This window comes from Etheostoma spectabile, chromosome 13 (assembly GCF_008692095.1).
Source record: "Etheostoma spectabile isolate EspeVRDwgs_2016 chromosome 13, UIUC_Espe_1.0, whole genome shotgun sequence".
Taxonomy (NCBI): domain Eukaryota; kingdom Metazoa; phylum Chordata; class Actinopteri; order Perciformes; family Percidae; genus Etheostoma; species Etheostoma spectabile.
This window is the reverse complement of record NC_045745.1, coordinates 18,011,581-18,029,921: the sequence shown is the minus strand read 5'-3', so window position 1 is coordinate 18,029,921 and position 18,341 is coordinate 18,011,581. Positions and strand designations below refer to the sequence as shown.

At 39.6% G+C, this 18,341-nt stretch overlaps 1 protein-coding gene across 1 annotated transcript in view; it reads right to left on the bottom strand.

Moving 5' to 3' along the window:
- stk10 (serine/threonine kinase 10) overlaps positions 1 to 18,341 on the bottom strand; it is a 44,412-nt gene that overhangs the window by 19,766 nt on the left and 6,305 nt on the right. Inside the window, exons 2-5 of the mRNA XM_032533688.1 lie at positions 10,822 to 10,986; positions 4,014 to 4,062; positions 2,676 to 2,825; positions 513 to 585 (exon numbers count right to left, since the gene is read on the bottom strand). Of these exons, the coding sequence (XP_032389579.1) occupies positions 513 to 585; positions 2,676 to 2,825; positions 4,014 to 4,062; positions 10,822 to 10,986 (437 nt within the window). The remainder of the gene's footprint in view (positions 1 to 512; positions 586 to 2,675; positions 2,826 to 4,013; positions 4,063 to 10,821; positions 10,987 to 18,341) is intronic.

The following is an 18,341-nucleotide window of genomic DNA, read 5'->3' as shown; positions in this document are numbered from 1 at the left end:
GGGGGGGGGGGGGGGGGGGGGGGGGGGGGGGGGGGGGTAAGGTGGAGGCTGGGTATGTGGCCTTGACCAACTGTCACTTTGCTCGTTTGAAATCCATGATGTCTCTCTCTCATGGGTGGGTCAAATTATTTGTGCGGGCAAAGTAGAGAAAGGGGAGGTATCCTTGCCCCTTATGACCTCTTGAGGGGCAAGATTCCAGATTGGCCCATCTAAGCTTTCATTTTCTTTAAAGCAGAGCAGGATACCCAGGGCTCGGTTTACAGCTATAACCATTTCTATCCACTGGGGAACCAAAGGCAGGCTGGGGGAACTTATTAATGTTAAAAAACCTCATAAAGTGAAATTTTCATGCCATGGGACCTTTAAGCAAAAGAGATTTCTAATCTTTGAATGGTTTCTCAATTTAATTTCTTTTATTTCTAGAAATGAAAAAAAAAGCTTTTATCCATCCTAAGCTGATGCATAGCTCTTTTCCTTAATAGTGCTTCAATGTAGAGTAATATCTCACTCACCAGTATGGCGTTCCAATGAAAGAATCTCTTCTTTGTAAGGTTTTGGTGTTTTTTGCAGACACGCCAAAATCAGCTACAAGAATGAAGAGACAAAAACAACAAAACGTGACGTGAGATAGTTAGAAGAAGTTCCTCAGAAGCATTAAGAGTGAGTTTGAAAACTTCGTCCTTTGTGCCTGTAGTAGACAAATAGTTTGTAGGTTGTAAAACTGTCATGACATTGAGCACAAAGCCAGAATCAGTGAATTTATAGCAGTTCAGTTTCCAAAACAAGCTGCCCCCATTTCCTGACATGACCCTCAGATTACAGGGGTGTTGTTTTCACTTTGAACAGGTTTTTTCTCTGCTAGTAAGAATATTACGTGTGGCATGACCAGGGTTGAGCACTTGGCAGAGGCCATTAACTCAAAAGGCAGTAGGCTGGCTGTTACAATTACAAACGGGCATGTTCTATTACGGGGACTTAAATGAATGTCTTGGTTTTGTAGACTACAATTCAAATATATTTGACCTTCCAGTGAGATATATAATTTTAGACTCTTGCAGTCTAAACTTTTGCAGAAAGAATGTTTACCTCATATAAAGACAATAAATAGTAATTCTGCTTTTATTGTACATGGAATAAGAGTTAACATGGTAACATGATTAACCTTATAAACCTAGAGGCCAACTACATTTCAGTACACTTCAGTACATTCTGGCAAAGCTTTTGTAGAATGTGCTGCATCCCTGGGTTTAACTTACGATATGCTCTCTTCAATAATCACCAAGGGCGTGTCTCTCAAGAAGCATTATGATGATTATATGCAAATATTTCTACCCTACACTAATAAAGGTTAGGGTAAGAGTGCACAGTAACAGGTGTTTCAGCGGGGAATCCAAACAAACTCCAAAAATAGAATAGTTAGATTTAGATTTAGATTTAGCGATTGGATCTTAAGAATTTTAAATGGAAATCGTCAGATAATGTATTCAAATATTAGTATAAACAACAATATTGTGTTGTTACATAATGTTACATACATAATGTTTAATCCCATGTGTCATAGGTGGATATAATGCATTTGCATGACCTCAGAGACAGATAATTGCTGACTTGTTTGAATTAACACATAGTTAGAAAAGTTTGTAGACTGTAAATGAGTCAGTGTCATGACTTAATGAGTTTAAAGAGGCAACTCCCAGTGATTATATCTAACTGGGTGTCTTAGGGAGGAATGTAAGGCAATGGAAAATGGCTTAAAAAAGAAATACAAGTCCAGCCCACTGAGCAATGTGTCATTTGAAATTACAACAAGACAGAGAGCAAAATGAACAGTAATGTTACCATGGACCAATACACCATTTGGAATCAAATTACAAAAACAAGTATTACAAGTTACAATAAAGTGCAGCAAGTTCCGCTAAGAGTCAGCACCAGACGTTGAAGTCCTTTGCAGCCTAAATTTACTCTCTACTGAGCGTATTGGTTTGTTGTTCTGAGTGCAAAACAACAAAGAGTTGGTCAAAGAATACAAAAAGTAAAACAGCATGCATGCAAAACACACACTCAGATATTTTTGTTCAAAGTTGTATGTTTGAGGATCCAAATGTCATGCAGCCATTTAGAAAAAAATCTGCACTTATTTAACTTGCACTTATTGTACATAAAGCACATAAAGAGACCCTTTTTTCCTTTTCTGGGAACTACGATTTAATCCAAAACATGCTGGTGAATGGGTTGGATCCACAGCTTCAGCTGTGCAATGTGAAGAATGTGGAGAACTCCTCAAAAAGCCAATAAATGAAAACATGCAAAACTTCTGAGAATGCAGTTTTCCCACACACTGCTAACTTATGATCCTCCTAAAGCGCCACAGGAGGGGTACAGGGCCTCTAACTGTGTGTGTATTTGTGACAGCATACATCTGGCTGCATGTGTGTGTTCAGCCCTTACGACTGCATACAGTATGGAAGACTAAGAAACAACGGTCCATAGTTCCAGGCATAAACTGTAATATGCAATTATAACACAATGTGTTTTTAAAACATTTTGAACATACCATATTGCATTTTTCAAACTTTGTAAACCTTATTGCGTGAGCTTGGACAAAATGGACACCATGATATCTAATCAATGACTAATGGTAAATGCAATAAACCTTGCTTTCTAGGAATGCTCACCCAGTTTGATGTCCCCATCCAGCGTGAGGAGGACGTTACCGGCCTTCAGGTCTCTGTGGATGATCTTCATGCTGTGGAGGTAGCTCAGAGCTTCCAGCATCTGGCGACAAACCACCTTAATCTGCGGCTCCGTCAGCCCCCGATCCAACTCTGATTAAGGCAAGAGAGGTGGGGACAGGAAACAAGAGATGGAGGGGTTAACTGCCAAGGTAGGGGAGAGGATTGAGAACAAGAGCCAAATCAAAGTGAGAGTTGAGAAAACTAGCTGAGAGGGTTCAAAAGCCATTATGCATACCTCACAGATTCCAAATCCAGTGTTCAAACAATTATGGCAAAACAAAGTCTTGAAGACTGATAGTCTGTAGTGTTTGAACACCGCGAGAGAAAAGCGAAAAAGGTAAACCTGTGATGAGATCAATGGAAGTCTCTCAGATAAAGTTGCTGGATAAGTAATCCCAGATCAGAAAAGCTTTCACACATGCAAGCTAGTCTTGCCCTGCAGACTTTATTCTACTACGTATGTTTGGTTAGCTGGAGTGGGGTTACAGACAGATATGAGGATGTGGATTACCCAGAAAAACAGACCAGGGGGTTTTCCCACACAGGAGGATTCCACCATGCCTGACTGCTTTCTAGAGCATTCAAGGCCATACTGGCAAAGCTGCAGTACATGATCAGCAAACGTTCAGAGCAAATCAACCGTATTGTGATAAATGCTAGTGTTATCGACCTCTCCTATTGAAAATAAACATGCCGTGATTCTTCAATAGCATAGACTGGAGCTTTAAGACAATAGCGTGGCTTGAAAGCACATATTTGACCTTTTATCATGTTTCTACGCTACTTTAAACAAGGCTTCTGCAGGTTTCAACAAGTCTATTAGTCTTTAATAATATTTAAGAACTTTATCATGACAAACCTACAACAAAATGCTGAGTCACAAAAATATTTGCAAATTAAATCAAATTATTAAAATGAATAAAAGTGACACGGATTAATGAAAATCTGTACTTATACAGCAAATTATAGTTGGACTAGCAAAAGAAAGAACACACAACACAACGAAATAAAAAACATTTCTATGAGCATTATAGGTGGCGGTGCGTGGACGTAGGGAAATTTAAGACCTGTTCTAAATTATTTCAGACCTAGAACACAGTACTTTTGTGAATGTAAGACTATTTAAAATTTTGATTTTGAAATTTTAAACTTTTTAAGAGTCAGTGCTGAAGGGACTGGTGTAGTCGCAGCACTGCCGCAGGTTTGGAACTCGACTCTCGTGACAAGGAGGAAGGTGGAGTGCTTAAGATAACACACAGAATGCCAAGAAAAGCCTACCTAGCATTGTGGCATCCACGGCACCTCCGGGGCAGAACTCGATCATGATCTGGGGAATGAAGGAGAAGGGAGAATGGGTGAGGATAAACATGACAGAGCTTTATGAATTATACAGAAGCTTACTTTTCATCAGAAGCCCATGCACACTAGCATTTTTCCAACATTGACATGGGTATATTGTAAATTGTTTCTTGTAATCTTATCTCAACTCATCACTTTCACTAGCATGTAAACTAGTGCACGCTGGCTGAGAAACATACAGCACTGATGGTCCATTAGGGTTCGGCACTTCAACTTGAGAGTAATTTAGGAAAACCAGAAATGAAGTGTGGCAGTAAAATGAGCTGAGATCATTAATAACATAGGCATAACAGTCCACCAATGACAATCAAAACCACAACAAATTGGTAGTGCAACATTACCAGACATTCTGATTCACATTACTTTTTCTTCGGCCAAAAGAATACATATTGTTTTGTGTTATTTTTGGTAAAGCAAACCAAAGCAAAGTGTGGAAAGGAAAGAAGACGAGATGTTAGTGTTATGTCATCGCTACCTAGAGAGCTCCCCCCTGCTCTACATCAGTCAAACACGCTTTGACATCTATGGGGAAAGTACTAGAATACACAAACTTTGCAAAGTTGACAGTTGGATTCAGACTGAAGTGTGTGATGAAGTGTCAGGCTATAACTATACACACTTTCCGGGACACACACTTCCTTGGACACACTGCCAAACGAATAATACCAGTTCAGAGGGGAAGTAAAAAAAAACAAGAGAGAGAGAGGGAAGGGAGAGAGAGAGAGAGAGAGAGAGAGAGAGAGAGAGAGACGAGGAGAAAAAAAAAGTACAGACTCCCTAAATGGTGCCTTGTTGGCCAACAGCAACTTCCAACAATTTAATTTCCTCTCCTTACATAGTCAGTCTCTCCCTTACACACACGCCTGTCAGAAAACCTCTACATTTTTCATTTGAGTAAAGTGGGACCATCTAAATAAAAACACAAGATTTCATAATAATCCTATGCAGATCAGTTGATCTTGATTCAAAATGGTTAAAGATCAACCCCAGGGGGTGTGTAGCATAGCTGTATGTGTGTGTGTGTGTGTGTGTGTGTGTGTGTGTGTGTGTGTGTGTGTGTGTTTTAATCCCCGAGTATTGCTTGCTCTGACAGCACTGTCAAAGCATCAACCTGGTACTGGACAGGGAGTGGAGTTTCAGTCCAGAGAACAGAGAGTCAAGTACAGAAGGAGCAAAAAACCCAGGAACAGCTGAATACAGGAAACAATGCATACCTCCGTGCACAAGCAGTGGCATGAAGACACACACGCTTTGAGAAAACTAAAAAGATGAGGAATGTCAAGCCTCGTTTGGATCTGTTATCAGGATCTTTCACTTTGTGGAGATCTCTTTAAATGACAGTAAAGAGACAGTTGGGCCCACGTGTTACATGCTCCGTGGCTTCCATCTCTTGCTGTATCACAAAGAATTGACCTTTGTTTGACTCAAGTTCTATTAAAGCACTCACAACTTGGTTTAAAACGGCTATTTTTCTGAAACATACAATATTTCTTTTCAGAATCAGACACACTTGAAGGTACAGATATAAACTAAATGCATTGGAATTTGCAAATGAATCAACGTTTAACACACTGAGCTGCTTTATCTGGTTCTTGTTTGTGTTTGGTTCAAGATTCGGCTTTCAATTTGAATTGGTCTAAAAATGCGGAAGGTGACATCACCTTTTTCCAGTAAGCCACGCCCACCTCGAACTAGCACAGACAAAACACACAAATCAAAGTTGTTAGTAAACATGAACAAATAAAATCATTATTTGTTTATGTTTTTAAAAAAACCTATTCATCATTATCGACCCTTCCGAGGCATTTTTAAATGAACATTTGCAGGTCCAATTTACTTTGGATTCAAACAGAAATCCATTTGAGATGTATTAGAAGTTGAAATTAGATTGTTAAAATGTGTTTTTAAACTATATGTCCATGCAGTGTTGAGTAAATGCTAATAAAATAATCAAGTTTTTGGGCACCCGGATAGCTCAGTTGGGAAAGCGGACACCCGTATACTGTATGGAGGTTTACTCCTCGACACAGCAGGCCCGGGTTTGACCCTGACCTGTGGCCCTTTGCTGCATGTCAGTCCCCCTCTCTCTCCCATTGCATGTCTTCAGCTGTCCTGTAAAAATAAAGGCGGAAAATGCCCCGAAAATAATCTTAAAAAATATTTACAACAATTAGTTTTAAAGAGTTCCCCAGAGGGATGTTTATTACACATCTCAGTATAAACCATTTCCCTATTCCTGCCCACCGCAAACCAAGACATTATTTTTATTTCTCCTGTTTGAAAATCAACCACCTACATTAAATGAGCTGCCCTTCAGTAGTAACACACTGTACTGCCCAACCTAAACAGCTGTACATTACACTACTGTGTCGCAAGCAACTGGTTTGTGTTTCCGTCAGACTCTCTCCTTGCCTGAAACAATTCAGGATGACGTGTTGTGTTGCGGTGAAGAATGTGCCCCCACTGGTCAAGCTACTGTACATGCAGCGCATACCTACTAAGGGCTGAACACACGCACACACAAGTGTTACCTATCCCTCTGACTTACAAACATATACGGGAACACCCAAAAATCTATTGCTTTTTTTATTTTCAGACAAGCCAAAACAAACGGAGCAGGCCTCGCAGACATTGCAGTTTTCTTGTGAGCCACAGTTCTGTACTTTTACTGTGATTTCCCACCTCATTTTGTCTTGAGTCTAAAAGATGTAAAAGGCTATTTGAATAAAGAAAGAAATATGAGCGTAAAATACCTGAATCACTGACACACTGTTATACTTTGTCACACTGTGAACATGACTAATGCTTCAGTGGTGTGTGTATATGAGGTGGTGCCAAAACAGACAGCATACGGACTTCTATCGATTCGCTTTCCAGTGTCATCACAAATCTCCTAGCAACAACAGCAGGTATGTAGACCTCACTGTATGCAAATATATAATTGAAAAAATATATATGTCTATGAGTCTATTTTACAGCGAGAGCCCAATTGTCAAACTAAAGGCAATCTGGGACCACAAACCCACACAGAGGTGAAAACCTCAAACATGTTAAACACTTTGGAACATGAACACAGTGCATTAAATGGATTTAAACCCATAGGTTAAACCACAAGATATTCATCTAGAAATGGTCTATATTCTTATAAGCTAGTTAGTATAGACTTATGGTTCTTATACAGTCTATATAAGTTTGGTGTAGAAAAGCTGCTCCTGTCATACTGTATTTATGGTAGGTTCAGATTAATAGATATTGGGCTTTCAAAACTGATTTGAAACTTGGCTAAAAGCACCTATTGTGATACTGTATTTCCTTCACTAGACATTTCTGCTGTGTTTTTACCCCAAACTCCCCAAAAATGACACAAAAAAGCATAATTTGTCACTTACCTCTACTGCCCTACAAAGGCAAAAGACCTTAATTTGCCAGAGTGTGGAACTGAGAAAAATGACTTTAAAGTTTTTTTGTTGTCCAGCCAAAATAATTATAGGTAGGACACAGGAGATCTGACAATTAGATGCAATGTATCTACACAAGAAAATCTGAAACTAAACTTTTGACCTCTATTTTGAAGTCACTGTACTCTGCCTTTTGTTGTCTGCAAAAAGTGAAAGGTCACGCCAAGGCAAAAGACAGTAACTTCCAACTTATAAATATTTGGTTGCTGCTCACCATTTACAAAATCATTATAGTAACACGCCTATAAAATGTAGGGATCATGGCCTATATGTCTGATGATTTACAAGTACTCATAGCCATTTACTGTACTTATTGCTATCCTGTACCGTAAGTCAAACTGAGCATTCCAAAACAAAGTCTGCTGTTGTTATGGTGTTCTGCTCGGGTTTCTCCAAGCCTTTTAGAAGTTAGTTATGACAACCTATTACTTTCTCAAAAAAGCCAATAAAACTGACTTAAGAATCTTATCCACATTACAAAGGATGTCTTGAATGTCCCAAAATGTCATTAACTCCTTTTCAACCCCCAAAAAATGACTGCCTTTTGCAGGGCAGTCTAGTGGTATCTAACCAAGGAGACACGCAGGTTTAACCCAGATAATGAGATACAATCCTCTCAGATTTTTGCTTTCACACAATACAATGGAGGCAGGAATGGAATGTGGCATGGAATTTTGTTTATGGGGCTCAAAGCATGGGAAATATAGATTTAAAAAGTGGAGCAGCAAAATTGTCTCTTTAGCAACAGTGTCTGGATAAAGCAGTGAGAGTTTTTATTTTAGGAGAAATAGTCCCAATGGATTTCATTAGTATTTGGGTGGAAGCGTAAATCTCAGGGGGGTACGTATCAAAATAAAACAGAGGTAAGCGAGGCAACGGGTTTTTTTGGTCACTTGGTTGAACAAACCATTTAATCAGGGACACTTAACGATGTGTGTAATGATGATTTTGATAATGATGATTATTTTCTGTGTTTAATGTATCTCTTTGTCATTTGTTTAACCTCCCTACTCTATCTCGTTGTTCGTTGTTCGTTCTTCTCAGTGTGCTGATGTCAGCAGTCCCGTCCCCATGTTAAAGGCCCTCTTTTTCTCACGCCGTGGGCCTGGCTGCCCCTCCAGCCTCAAGACCAGATTGTTCCTGAACAGGAACAAACAGCCCTTCTCTCACCAACTCTCTCTCTCTCTCTCTATTCTCTCTCTATTCCTCCCTTACTCAGTAGAAAGCAGAACGGGTGGGTCAGCTCACCCCTGCCCAGGCCACCCAGCCGGAGGTTACTGAGGCAAGACCGCCAACCACTGGTTAAATTGTTGAGATCCTGAGGCTAGCTTGTCCCTTTGTCATGTTGTATATAATTATTCTACTGCCGGTCAGATGCTACTAAGTGCATTTTGGTGGGAAATTTGTACACTAACCCAGAAAAGTTGGTTGCTCTTAAAACACAAGCTAAATAACAGATTAGAGAACATCTAAAATGTTACAAAACTGTATCTGAGCACAGGTTGGAAGGGAGATACTAAAGCAAAATGTGACACTAAAGCAACAAACAGACTGGAAGAAGGTGGTATGAATGATGCAGGAAGGAATGTTTGTACATGGAATCATCAGAACAAACTAACCCAGTCTCTCAGTCCCGCTTTGACTGATGGAGGACGTTTACCTTCCACACTCAGGAATTCCAGCTGAGGACAAATCAACCATGACTAGCTCTGCTCTGGGCCTATGTAGAGGCAGAGACCAATCATGTAGATGGTTTGTCAGGTTTAAAAAAATTTTTTTTTGCATAGTACTCAATGTACTCAAAATTGTAATCAATCCTGGAGTTTGTCAGTGTAGGTAATTTTTTAGGTTTTTTGCTAGACTTAGAGTTATATAATCCTTAAGACTTTCATGAAATCAAACCCCATTATTGATACTATTTATTGTCAACTTTTTCTTTACAATAGCCAATGTGTGATGTATTTACATCCAATAACTGTCTCTCTGTATAGTTCTCTTTGGTAGTGGCGGAGTGAACAAACTGAACCATTTACTTCAGGCACTTCACATTAAAAGCACTCAATGGGTGAATATGCCGGTTGCTTTAATTTTGAAGCAACCACAGGAAACTATTGATTGTTCATCAAAAATGCATCAATTAAAACAAGATTTTTTGGGGGCATTTTTCATCAGCAAATCACTTCACATTTTTGAAAGGGAGAAATGGAAGAAGAAATAGTCTCCACAGAAAGCCGTGAGATACCTCCACTTCTCAGTTCTACTTGCTGTAGTAGCAAACCACACTTGCTGTTAGCACAGTAACCATGGGTGTTTCCCAAGCCAAAAGACTAAAATCTTGTACTTAACACTTACTATTGTTTTAATAACTTATGAATGGAGCTTAAGAAAAGAACAGTTACATCTTAACTCTAAATCTTACATTCATAACAATTCCACAAGTAGAGGGGTAAAAAATAAATAACTATCTTTAGTCTTAAGAATGCCTTGTAATTCCTCAGATAGTTGTGTCCCAGCATGAGGTCACTATTATTTTGGCCAGATACACTGGGAGATTACAGGGGAACTTGACCAATTGAGCGAGTGTGGAGAGGGAAAATAACTCAAGAGCTGAAAACACTGCCCTGAAATCCATCTCCATTCTTGTTTTAACATCAGGGTGAAGATTGGGTCATTTCTGATGCATTATGTCACCCTTGGGGGGGTCTTTGGTCATCCCCATTTAGGCAATCCACTTTTGTTATCTTTTTTATTCAGCAGAGCTTTCATATGTAGAAATAAATATACTCTGGATGAGATAGTGTTGCAATAAAACAACAAGGTAGTGCTGTCACAGATTGAAATGAAACATCCCCTGAGCCGGCCAACATACAAGGTTAAAAAGGTCTGTTGTTCCACTTCCCTGCTGATCGTTCAGGTTTCTGTGTTGTGGCTCTGTTAGGAAAGACAACAGAAACTCCTCAAAAAGAATACATCTTGTGAGGAGGGTGACAGTGTATACAAAAGATAAGGTCCCTTGGGTACATTATGCACCAGTTTAATACAACAGCACAACACTGTCTGTTCAAGTACAATTTCTTCAAAACTCCGTCCATTTGTTTTTTATTTTTTACTTTGTTCAGTTTCAGTGCTTAAATGTGCAAACACAATAAAATGGGCGATTCATATTTTACTAGGTGCTTGTGTGAGTGTTCAGTAAAGGAAAGGTAAAACCAAAAGAGAAAGGGGTTATGTCAAGCTGAATGTCTCCACCAGATTGCTCGGTTACCTACCCAGAGTTTGTTGTCATGGTAAAATGCGTCAAGCAGCTTGACAATGTAGCGGTGGTCACATTTAGCCAGAATGTCAATCTCAACGATGTAGTCCTCCAGCTCCTCCTCACATTTAGTCTCGATCACTTTGGCTGCAGCCAGAATTCCTGTCTCCTTGTTCCTGGCCTGAAGAGACAGAGAAACAGAACATTGAATTCAACATGCTTGTGTAACGGCAGGCCTGTTTCATGGATTCTTGCATTTTACTTCCTCTCTTTTCGGGCTAAACTCTTTATACAGCAAATTTGAATACATGTGTAATGTTTTTAAGTGTAAATAATCCTGTTAACTGAAGTTTCACTTCTCCAGAGTATTTTTTAAAATCACAAAACCTCCCCAGAAAATATTGATAGTGGTGGAAATACAGGGTGTGGCTGTTTGATAAATAGGGGGTGTGAATAAAATGGATTACATTGTTGCTAAACATTTCTGCCTGCATTTTTTTCAGTAACACTATTATACTGCTAAAAAAAATACAGACATCCAGCTTCTTGCATGTGCCTATCACTCTGCCAGCCAGACTCTTCTACCCCAGTTGAAGCCAAAGTAAATCCAAAACGTCCAGAAACGCAGAACAGAAATGACAATGTTGACTAACCATTCATTCAGAGACAAAACAGGAAAGGAAACTCCACACCCTCCTTGAGCAACTAGGGGAGGAGGAACCACAAAAGCCGTCAAGTGTCAGTGTAGCTTAAGATGCACACAGAGACGTTCAACTCCAAGTAATTCTGAGTAATAAAGCGGGAAGTGAACGTGAACATAAGTAGATTGTTCAGTTCTGGAAAGCATCAAAACACCCAAATCTGAGGGTGAGTCAGAGTGAGGCACAAAACACCAAACACATGATGTTCATCCAGATTGTTGTAAATGCTGACTGATGGGATTTTGTGGCTAAACGAGACATTAATGTTTGCCTGCAGAGAGAACCACATGTTCAGTGTCGTAATTGCAAGAGCACTATTGACTGAAAAGAAGAGTTGAAAAACAGGAGGTGGTGATCCATGCGGCACCATTGTTAGGAACCTCCAATTATATATATATATATATACACATATACACACACACACATACACACACCCGTTCAAAAGTTTGGGGTCACCCAAACAATTTTGTGTTTTCCTGAAAAGTCACACTTATTCACCACCATATGTTGTGAGATGAATAGAAAATAGAGTCAAGACATTGACAAGGTTAAAATAATGATTTGTATTTGAAATAAGATTTTTTTTTTACATCAAACTTTGCTTTCGTCAAAGAATCCTCCATTTGCAGCAATTACACATGCAGACCTTTAGTGTTCTAGCTGTTAATTTGTTGAGTAATCTGGAGAAATTGCACCCCACGCTTCCAGAAGCAGCTCCACAAGTTGGAGTGGTTGGATGGGCACTTCTTGCGTACCATACGGTCAAGCTGCTCCCACAACAGCTCAATGGGGTTCAGATCTGTGACTGCGTGGCCACCCATTACCGATGAAATACCAGCTGCCTGCTTCTGCTCTAAATAGTTCTTGCACATTTGGAGGTGTGTTTAGGGTCATTGTCCTGTTGTAGGATGAATATGCTACAAGCGCTGTCCACTGGGTATGGCATGGCATTGCAATGGAGTGATAGCCTTCCTTATTCAGAATCCCTTTTACCCTGTACAAATCTCCACCTTACCAGCACCAAAGCAACCCCGACCATCATATTACCTCCACCATGCTTAACAGATGGCGCAGGCATTCTTCCAGCATCTTTTCATTTGTTCTGCGTCTCACAAACGTTCTTCTTGTGATCCAAAACCCTCAAACTTGGATTCATCTGTCCACAACACTTTTTTCCAGTCTTCCTCTGTCCAATGTATGTGTTCTTTGCCCATCTTAACTTTTTCTTTTTGGCCAGTCTCAGATATGGCTTTTACGTTCCCACTCTTCCCTGAAGCCCGAATCCCGCAGCCGCCTCTTCACTGAGATGTTGACACTGGTGTTTTGCGGTTACTATTAATGAAGATGCCAGTTGGGGACCTGTGAGGGTCTGTTTCTCAAACTAGAGACTCTAATGTACTTATCTTCTTGCTCAGTTGTGCAACGCGGCCTCCCACTTCTTTTTCTACTCTGGTTAGAGCCTGTTTTTGCTGTCCTCTGAAGGGAGTAGTACACACCGTTGTAGAAATCTTCAATTCTTAGCAATGTCTCGCATGGAATAGCCTTCATTTCTAAGGACAAGATAGACGTCGAGTTTCAGATGAAAGTTCTCTTTTCTGGCCATTTTGAGCGTTTAATTGACCCCACAAATGTGATGCTCCAGAAACTCAATCTGCTCAAAGGAAGGTCGTTTTGTAGCTTCTGTAACGACCTAAACTGTTTTCAGATGTGTGAACATGATTGGACAAGGGTTTTCTAATCATCAATTAGCCTTCTGAGCCAATGAGCAAACACATTGTACCGTTAATACACTGGAGTTATAGTTGCTGGAAATGGGCCTCTATACACCTATGTAGATATTGCACCAAAACCAGACATTGCAGCTAGAATAGTCATTTACCACATTACAATGTTAGAGTGTATTTCTTCAAAGTTAAGACTAGTTTAAAGTTTCTTCATTGAAAAGTACAGTGCTTTTCCTTCAAAAATAGGACATTTCAATGTGACCCCAACTTTTGAACGTTAGTATATTATATATAATAATATATATATATATATATATATATAATATATATATTGAAGCCAATTCCACAAAAGATCTATATTTTTAGACAATTACACACTTGACCCTCTCTAGCTAGAAACAGCAGGCTGTGAGTGATCAAGAGGAACAGTTCTCCTGGCTGTGGCAGTGTGAATTTGGTCATACAAAACAATATGTCTTGACAGTGATATCTCATGGTGAGAAATGGAAGATGCATGTACATGTGCAAGTGTCCACCAAGTGACCTGTAGAAACATGACAGACTAAACAGCCTGGTGCATCCACGCTTTTACAGGGGCTGTGGGAAAACATCTGAATAAACAGAACAGGCTTGCAGCAACACACACTCTCATCCCGGCTTGCCGTGTGTGTGTGTGGTTGTGTGTGTGTGTGTGTGTATGTGTGTGTGTGTGTGTGTGAGTGTTTGACAAATAGAGTTCCAGAGAAGCCAGACTGGCCCCACACCAGGGCAACCCACAGTATGAGTCACCAGGACGTCACCTCCTGCCATCAAACCATCAGTCAGTTAACAAGTAAACATGGAGACACCAGACACTTTCACTCCTCTGCTAACATCTCACTTCTCTGCTATTTGCTCCCCTGCTGCACCAACGCTGTCGGCCTCAACAAACTTACTGCCTGGGGTCTGATTTCTAGAAGAAGTGGTTACAAACATACTGGCACTGTATATGCACCTAGGGTACGTTTGTTGGTGTTCTGCCATCACTCTGTGATAGAAAAAGCTCTACATACTTTCAATGCATCTTTAGATGACATTTAATATAATAATGCCATGTTTAAGTCACAGTTTCAGAAATGCACACAATGTAAACTACAACGTTCATGTTAACAAGACTAGCTATATTAAAGCTGCTATGTTTTATGTAAGAACTATATCTACTGTCTGTCCAAGAAACAAATGCCATCCTCAATCTTTCCTCCTCTTTTATTTCTCATTGTGTGTCAGATTCACAGACCAATATAATTATGGCTGACTTACTGTACTGTATATCTGAACAAGTGGGAGTATTGTAATGTATCAACACACACACGCGCAATAAGGAATGCGCCTCTGGCCTTCAGATGGTTGGCAAAGTGGACAAAGAAGGTAGACAGAGAACTGAGCATTACATATTTATGTGGTGGCTTTCTGCGTGGCGCAGGGACTGTGTTAATTCAAGGTTCCTCAAGTACAGTATGCAAACACGAGTGTATGTTTATGTGTGCACCTTACTAAGAGTATAGGCTGCACAGAGAGGAAATGACAGTGAAACGCCTCATTGTGTCTCACATGTGATCTCCTCACTTCCTACAAGTTAGCATGACATCAATGCCCAAGTTTATGTTTGTGTGTGCTTCAGTATGTACACAAGAGAAAAAGATTTGCAAGAGGAGCCATCATCCTTCTTAATGCCCTTTAAATCTGAACTACTCTCACAATTATCCCAGCAGCTTCATCCAACAAAAGCAAAACATTGTCTATGAGGAACGCATTAGATCTGTCTCATGTAGGGTTATTTTGTCCAAATTTAAACAATTCTGTTTATTTAAAGTTTGCCGACTGTACGGGACTGTACATCCTGGACATAATATCTTCACCTTTCAGCTTATTCTTGCTTGCAAATCTGTACAATTCTTTTTTTTTTTTAAAAGCCAATAATTCAAAAAACACTGGATACTCAAATGCCTAATTAAAAGCAAATATATAAGCATTCTTGTCCAACTTTCAAACCTGGACTGATGAGGATGATGCGCCTTTACATCGCCTTTGACCAATCATAGGAGTAGTAAAATAAAGTTTTTAAATTAAACATGCTTTATCATACAACAACAATAACATCATGTGGGAGAGATAATGCATTTTTTGTGCTTTTAATACTAGGATGCAAAAGCAAAATTTCACACTTTCAACAACTATTATTGCCACACAAGTGGTCTTGAGTAAAGCTAACATTATGCTTTTCCAAAGATACACGTAAACGTCTCTGCAAACCTAAACATAGAAGGGTGTTGTGGGTAACCGTAAAGGGGCTGATGTGCAGTCACACCTTCAAAATGTCAACGCCATTTAAATTGGTTCAACTCTAGTGGGTGGGGGTTTCAAAATGAAAAGAAAACACAAATCAAAGTCATACAAGTTGTACAAAACAAAAAAAGGTCTCAGAGCGACACATTTGCCTACATGCCGCCCTGAATTTTTTCAGCAATATGGGGATGACAAGTTGTTACCAGTTGGCACTGAAGGCACCTATTCTCAGTTTGTTTACACGTGACAAAATAAAGTGACAAGAAAACAGAACGCAGAAATGGCAAATGTCAGCAAGTAACACAGAAAAAACATTGATTTATTACCTAATAACCCTTCACAACCACAGCACTGAAGAAGTAGGAATACAGTCCACTACATACTGTAGTTGCTGTAGCCATCCCAAGAGGAAACAACGCTTCACTGCTTCTAACCCACTGACACTTCACTCTCTCTAACTCTCCTCCAGAGGACAACAACAGTCTTTAGCTTTGTTTGGGGTCTGGTTTCCATGGAGATAAGGACTTGTTTCTGCTCCGTCATGCAGCTTGTCTCACTCGCTCTTTGCCTGGCCATTTTCCTGTTCATTAGTGACTTGGCTTTCATGTAGGTTAAGTGCAAAAGGATTACTTAGAGGACCCAACCTGGCAGAAGAATAGGTACACTCTTCAACACATAACACAGGCCTAAAAAGACCAACATGTGGTGCCATTGTACGTGTGAAGCATCTGCAAGTCCTCTTCTAATTAAGTAACTGACTCCACACAGTATTATTTTACCACATATAAGCTGTGGCACAGACCACTAGGAACAAAATAAAAGACCGACACAGCCAAATGCTAGAGACTGTAAAAACATAAAAAGTACAAGTGTGTATCAACTAACACCTAAATACAATATTATTTCAAACTGCGGTGTGAAAGGACATATTTAACTTCTAAATAAATACAATGGAAACACAAATGAAGATTGTAGCTCAAGTACTCATCAACGCCTACCAAATCCCTTTATAAATCACACATCATTTGCATTTCACTGCAATTTAGACAAAACCTACATGTTTGTGCATCTGTTTTCTCTAGTTTCCTTATGTTTTTCTATCAAGCATCTATCAGTTGATCTTCATGCATTGTTATCCATTTCCCAGAGTATAATCTCACTTTTATAACATCTTACATAGTTTTTTTTTCCGTTTTTAATCCTCTCATTGCAACATATGTACAGCACACCTCTCTCCCATCCTGCCTCATCATCCATCGTCTGCCACACTGCACATCTTTTGTCTCCCTCACTAAATTTGTCTGTCATCCTTGCCTGTATATATCTCTCCCCCCACCATCTGTCATGTATATTTATCCATCTGTTTTCAGTAACAGTCTGTCTGAAGGCCACAATCCATGACCGATAACCACACCGGCTGCTGCTCAACAAGAGCTTTAGAAAAAGCTGATGTTACTGACCCTTATGTCGGCATACAAACATACTGTATGTACTGGCAGACTAAGCAAACACACGCACAAAAGCACACACTTCCAGCCTCTGTGTCTGTGTGTGTGTGTGTCTCATTTGGTATTCAGACACAAAATGAATCAAGCTGTGAATAATTATATTTAATACTGTAGGTGCAGGTGTGTTGGCCTAAAAGCACTACTTTGAATCACACTCAAAAAGGAAAAGAAGCCTGTGGCAAGTTACAACTTCAAACTTAAAAATTACCGGAAAGATAAAAATGAATTACCATCAGCTTCTCATGAAGGAAGCAATGCTCATTAATCAACAGCAAAACAACTGTAAATGAGCCAGATTTAGCTCAGCCAGTTTGAAAATGGCAACCTAAAAAAATATACAATAAAATATAATATATTCTCAACATCTATTCTTAATGAGTCCTTACCTATTTAGACTGTAGCCTAAAAATAATGATGAATAGTTAACCATAAGAGTGAATGGACCAGATGACCTCTTGTAACCAATAACTTACTCTGGGGTCAGTCACCTCCAGGTTGGATAAGCATACCACATGCTGACGTGTATTTTCAGCTTGTATACGGTGTTACAGGTTCTCCCAACACACACACACTCACAAGCCCCTGCAGGGGAATGTGTGTATATGTTAGACCTTTACCCCGTCATAAACCTGTACACCGCCCTTCCTCTGTAGGCTCTACCCGTATGTCTGCTAACAGGAATGCGGTTCTCAGCTCCTGATAATGACAGCAGCTAATAAAACCACACCTCTGACAGCAAACCCCTGTGGAAGTGATGATCTCTCATTCAGACCAACAAGGTGCACAAGTCAAGTATGCTAAACAGCTACATGTAGGCTACTGATTTGTTGGACAAAGAAGGATAACTAAACAGTTTTTTGTGTCTTGTTCCATTACATTGTGTCAGAGAAGTGACATGCTGTGAACACTTTGGAGTAAATGTTTGTCAAGTTTCTGTAGTAATAACCATGAGACTAATTTCCACTGTGGATGGGGGGGAAATGTCTCCCTCACTTTAACAGTTTCAGTTTGATTCATTCACTAAATTGACTTCTTGGTGGAAATTGTTGGGGATGTATGCAGATTTTGAGGGCCATGTGTAGACAAACTTTGTGAATTAAATTAGTTTTATAATTATTTTAAAACAACCCTAAAACCGATCATCAATCAAACATAATGCACTGTTTTTTGTAGTAAAGACATTATGAGTTTAAAGGCTGATATGGACATTTATTAAATAGCATAATAAGAATACTTATCAGAAGATATCAAGTCTCTATCAAGAAATTAGAAGGGATT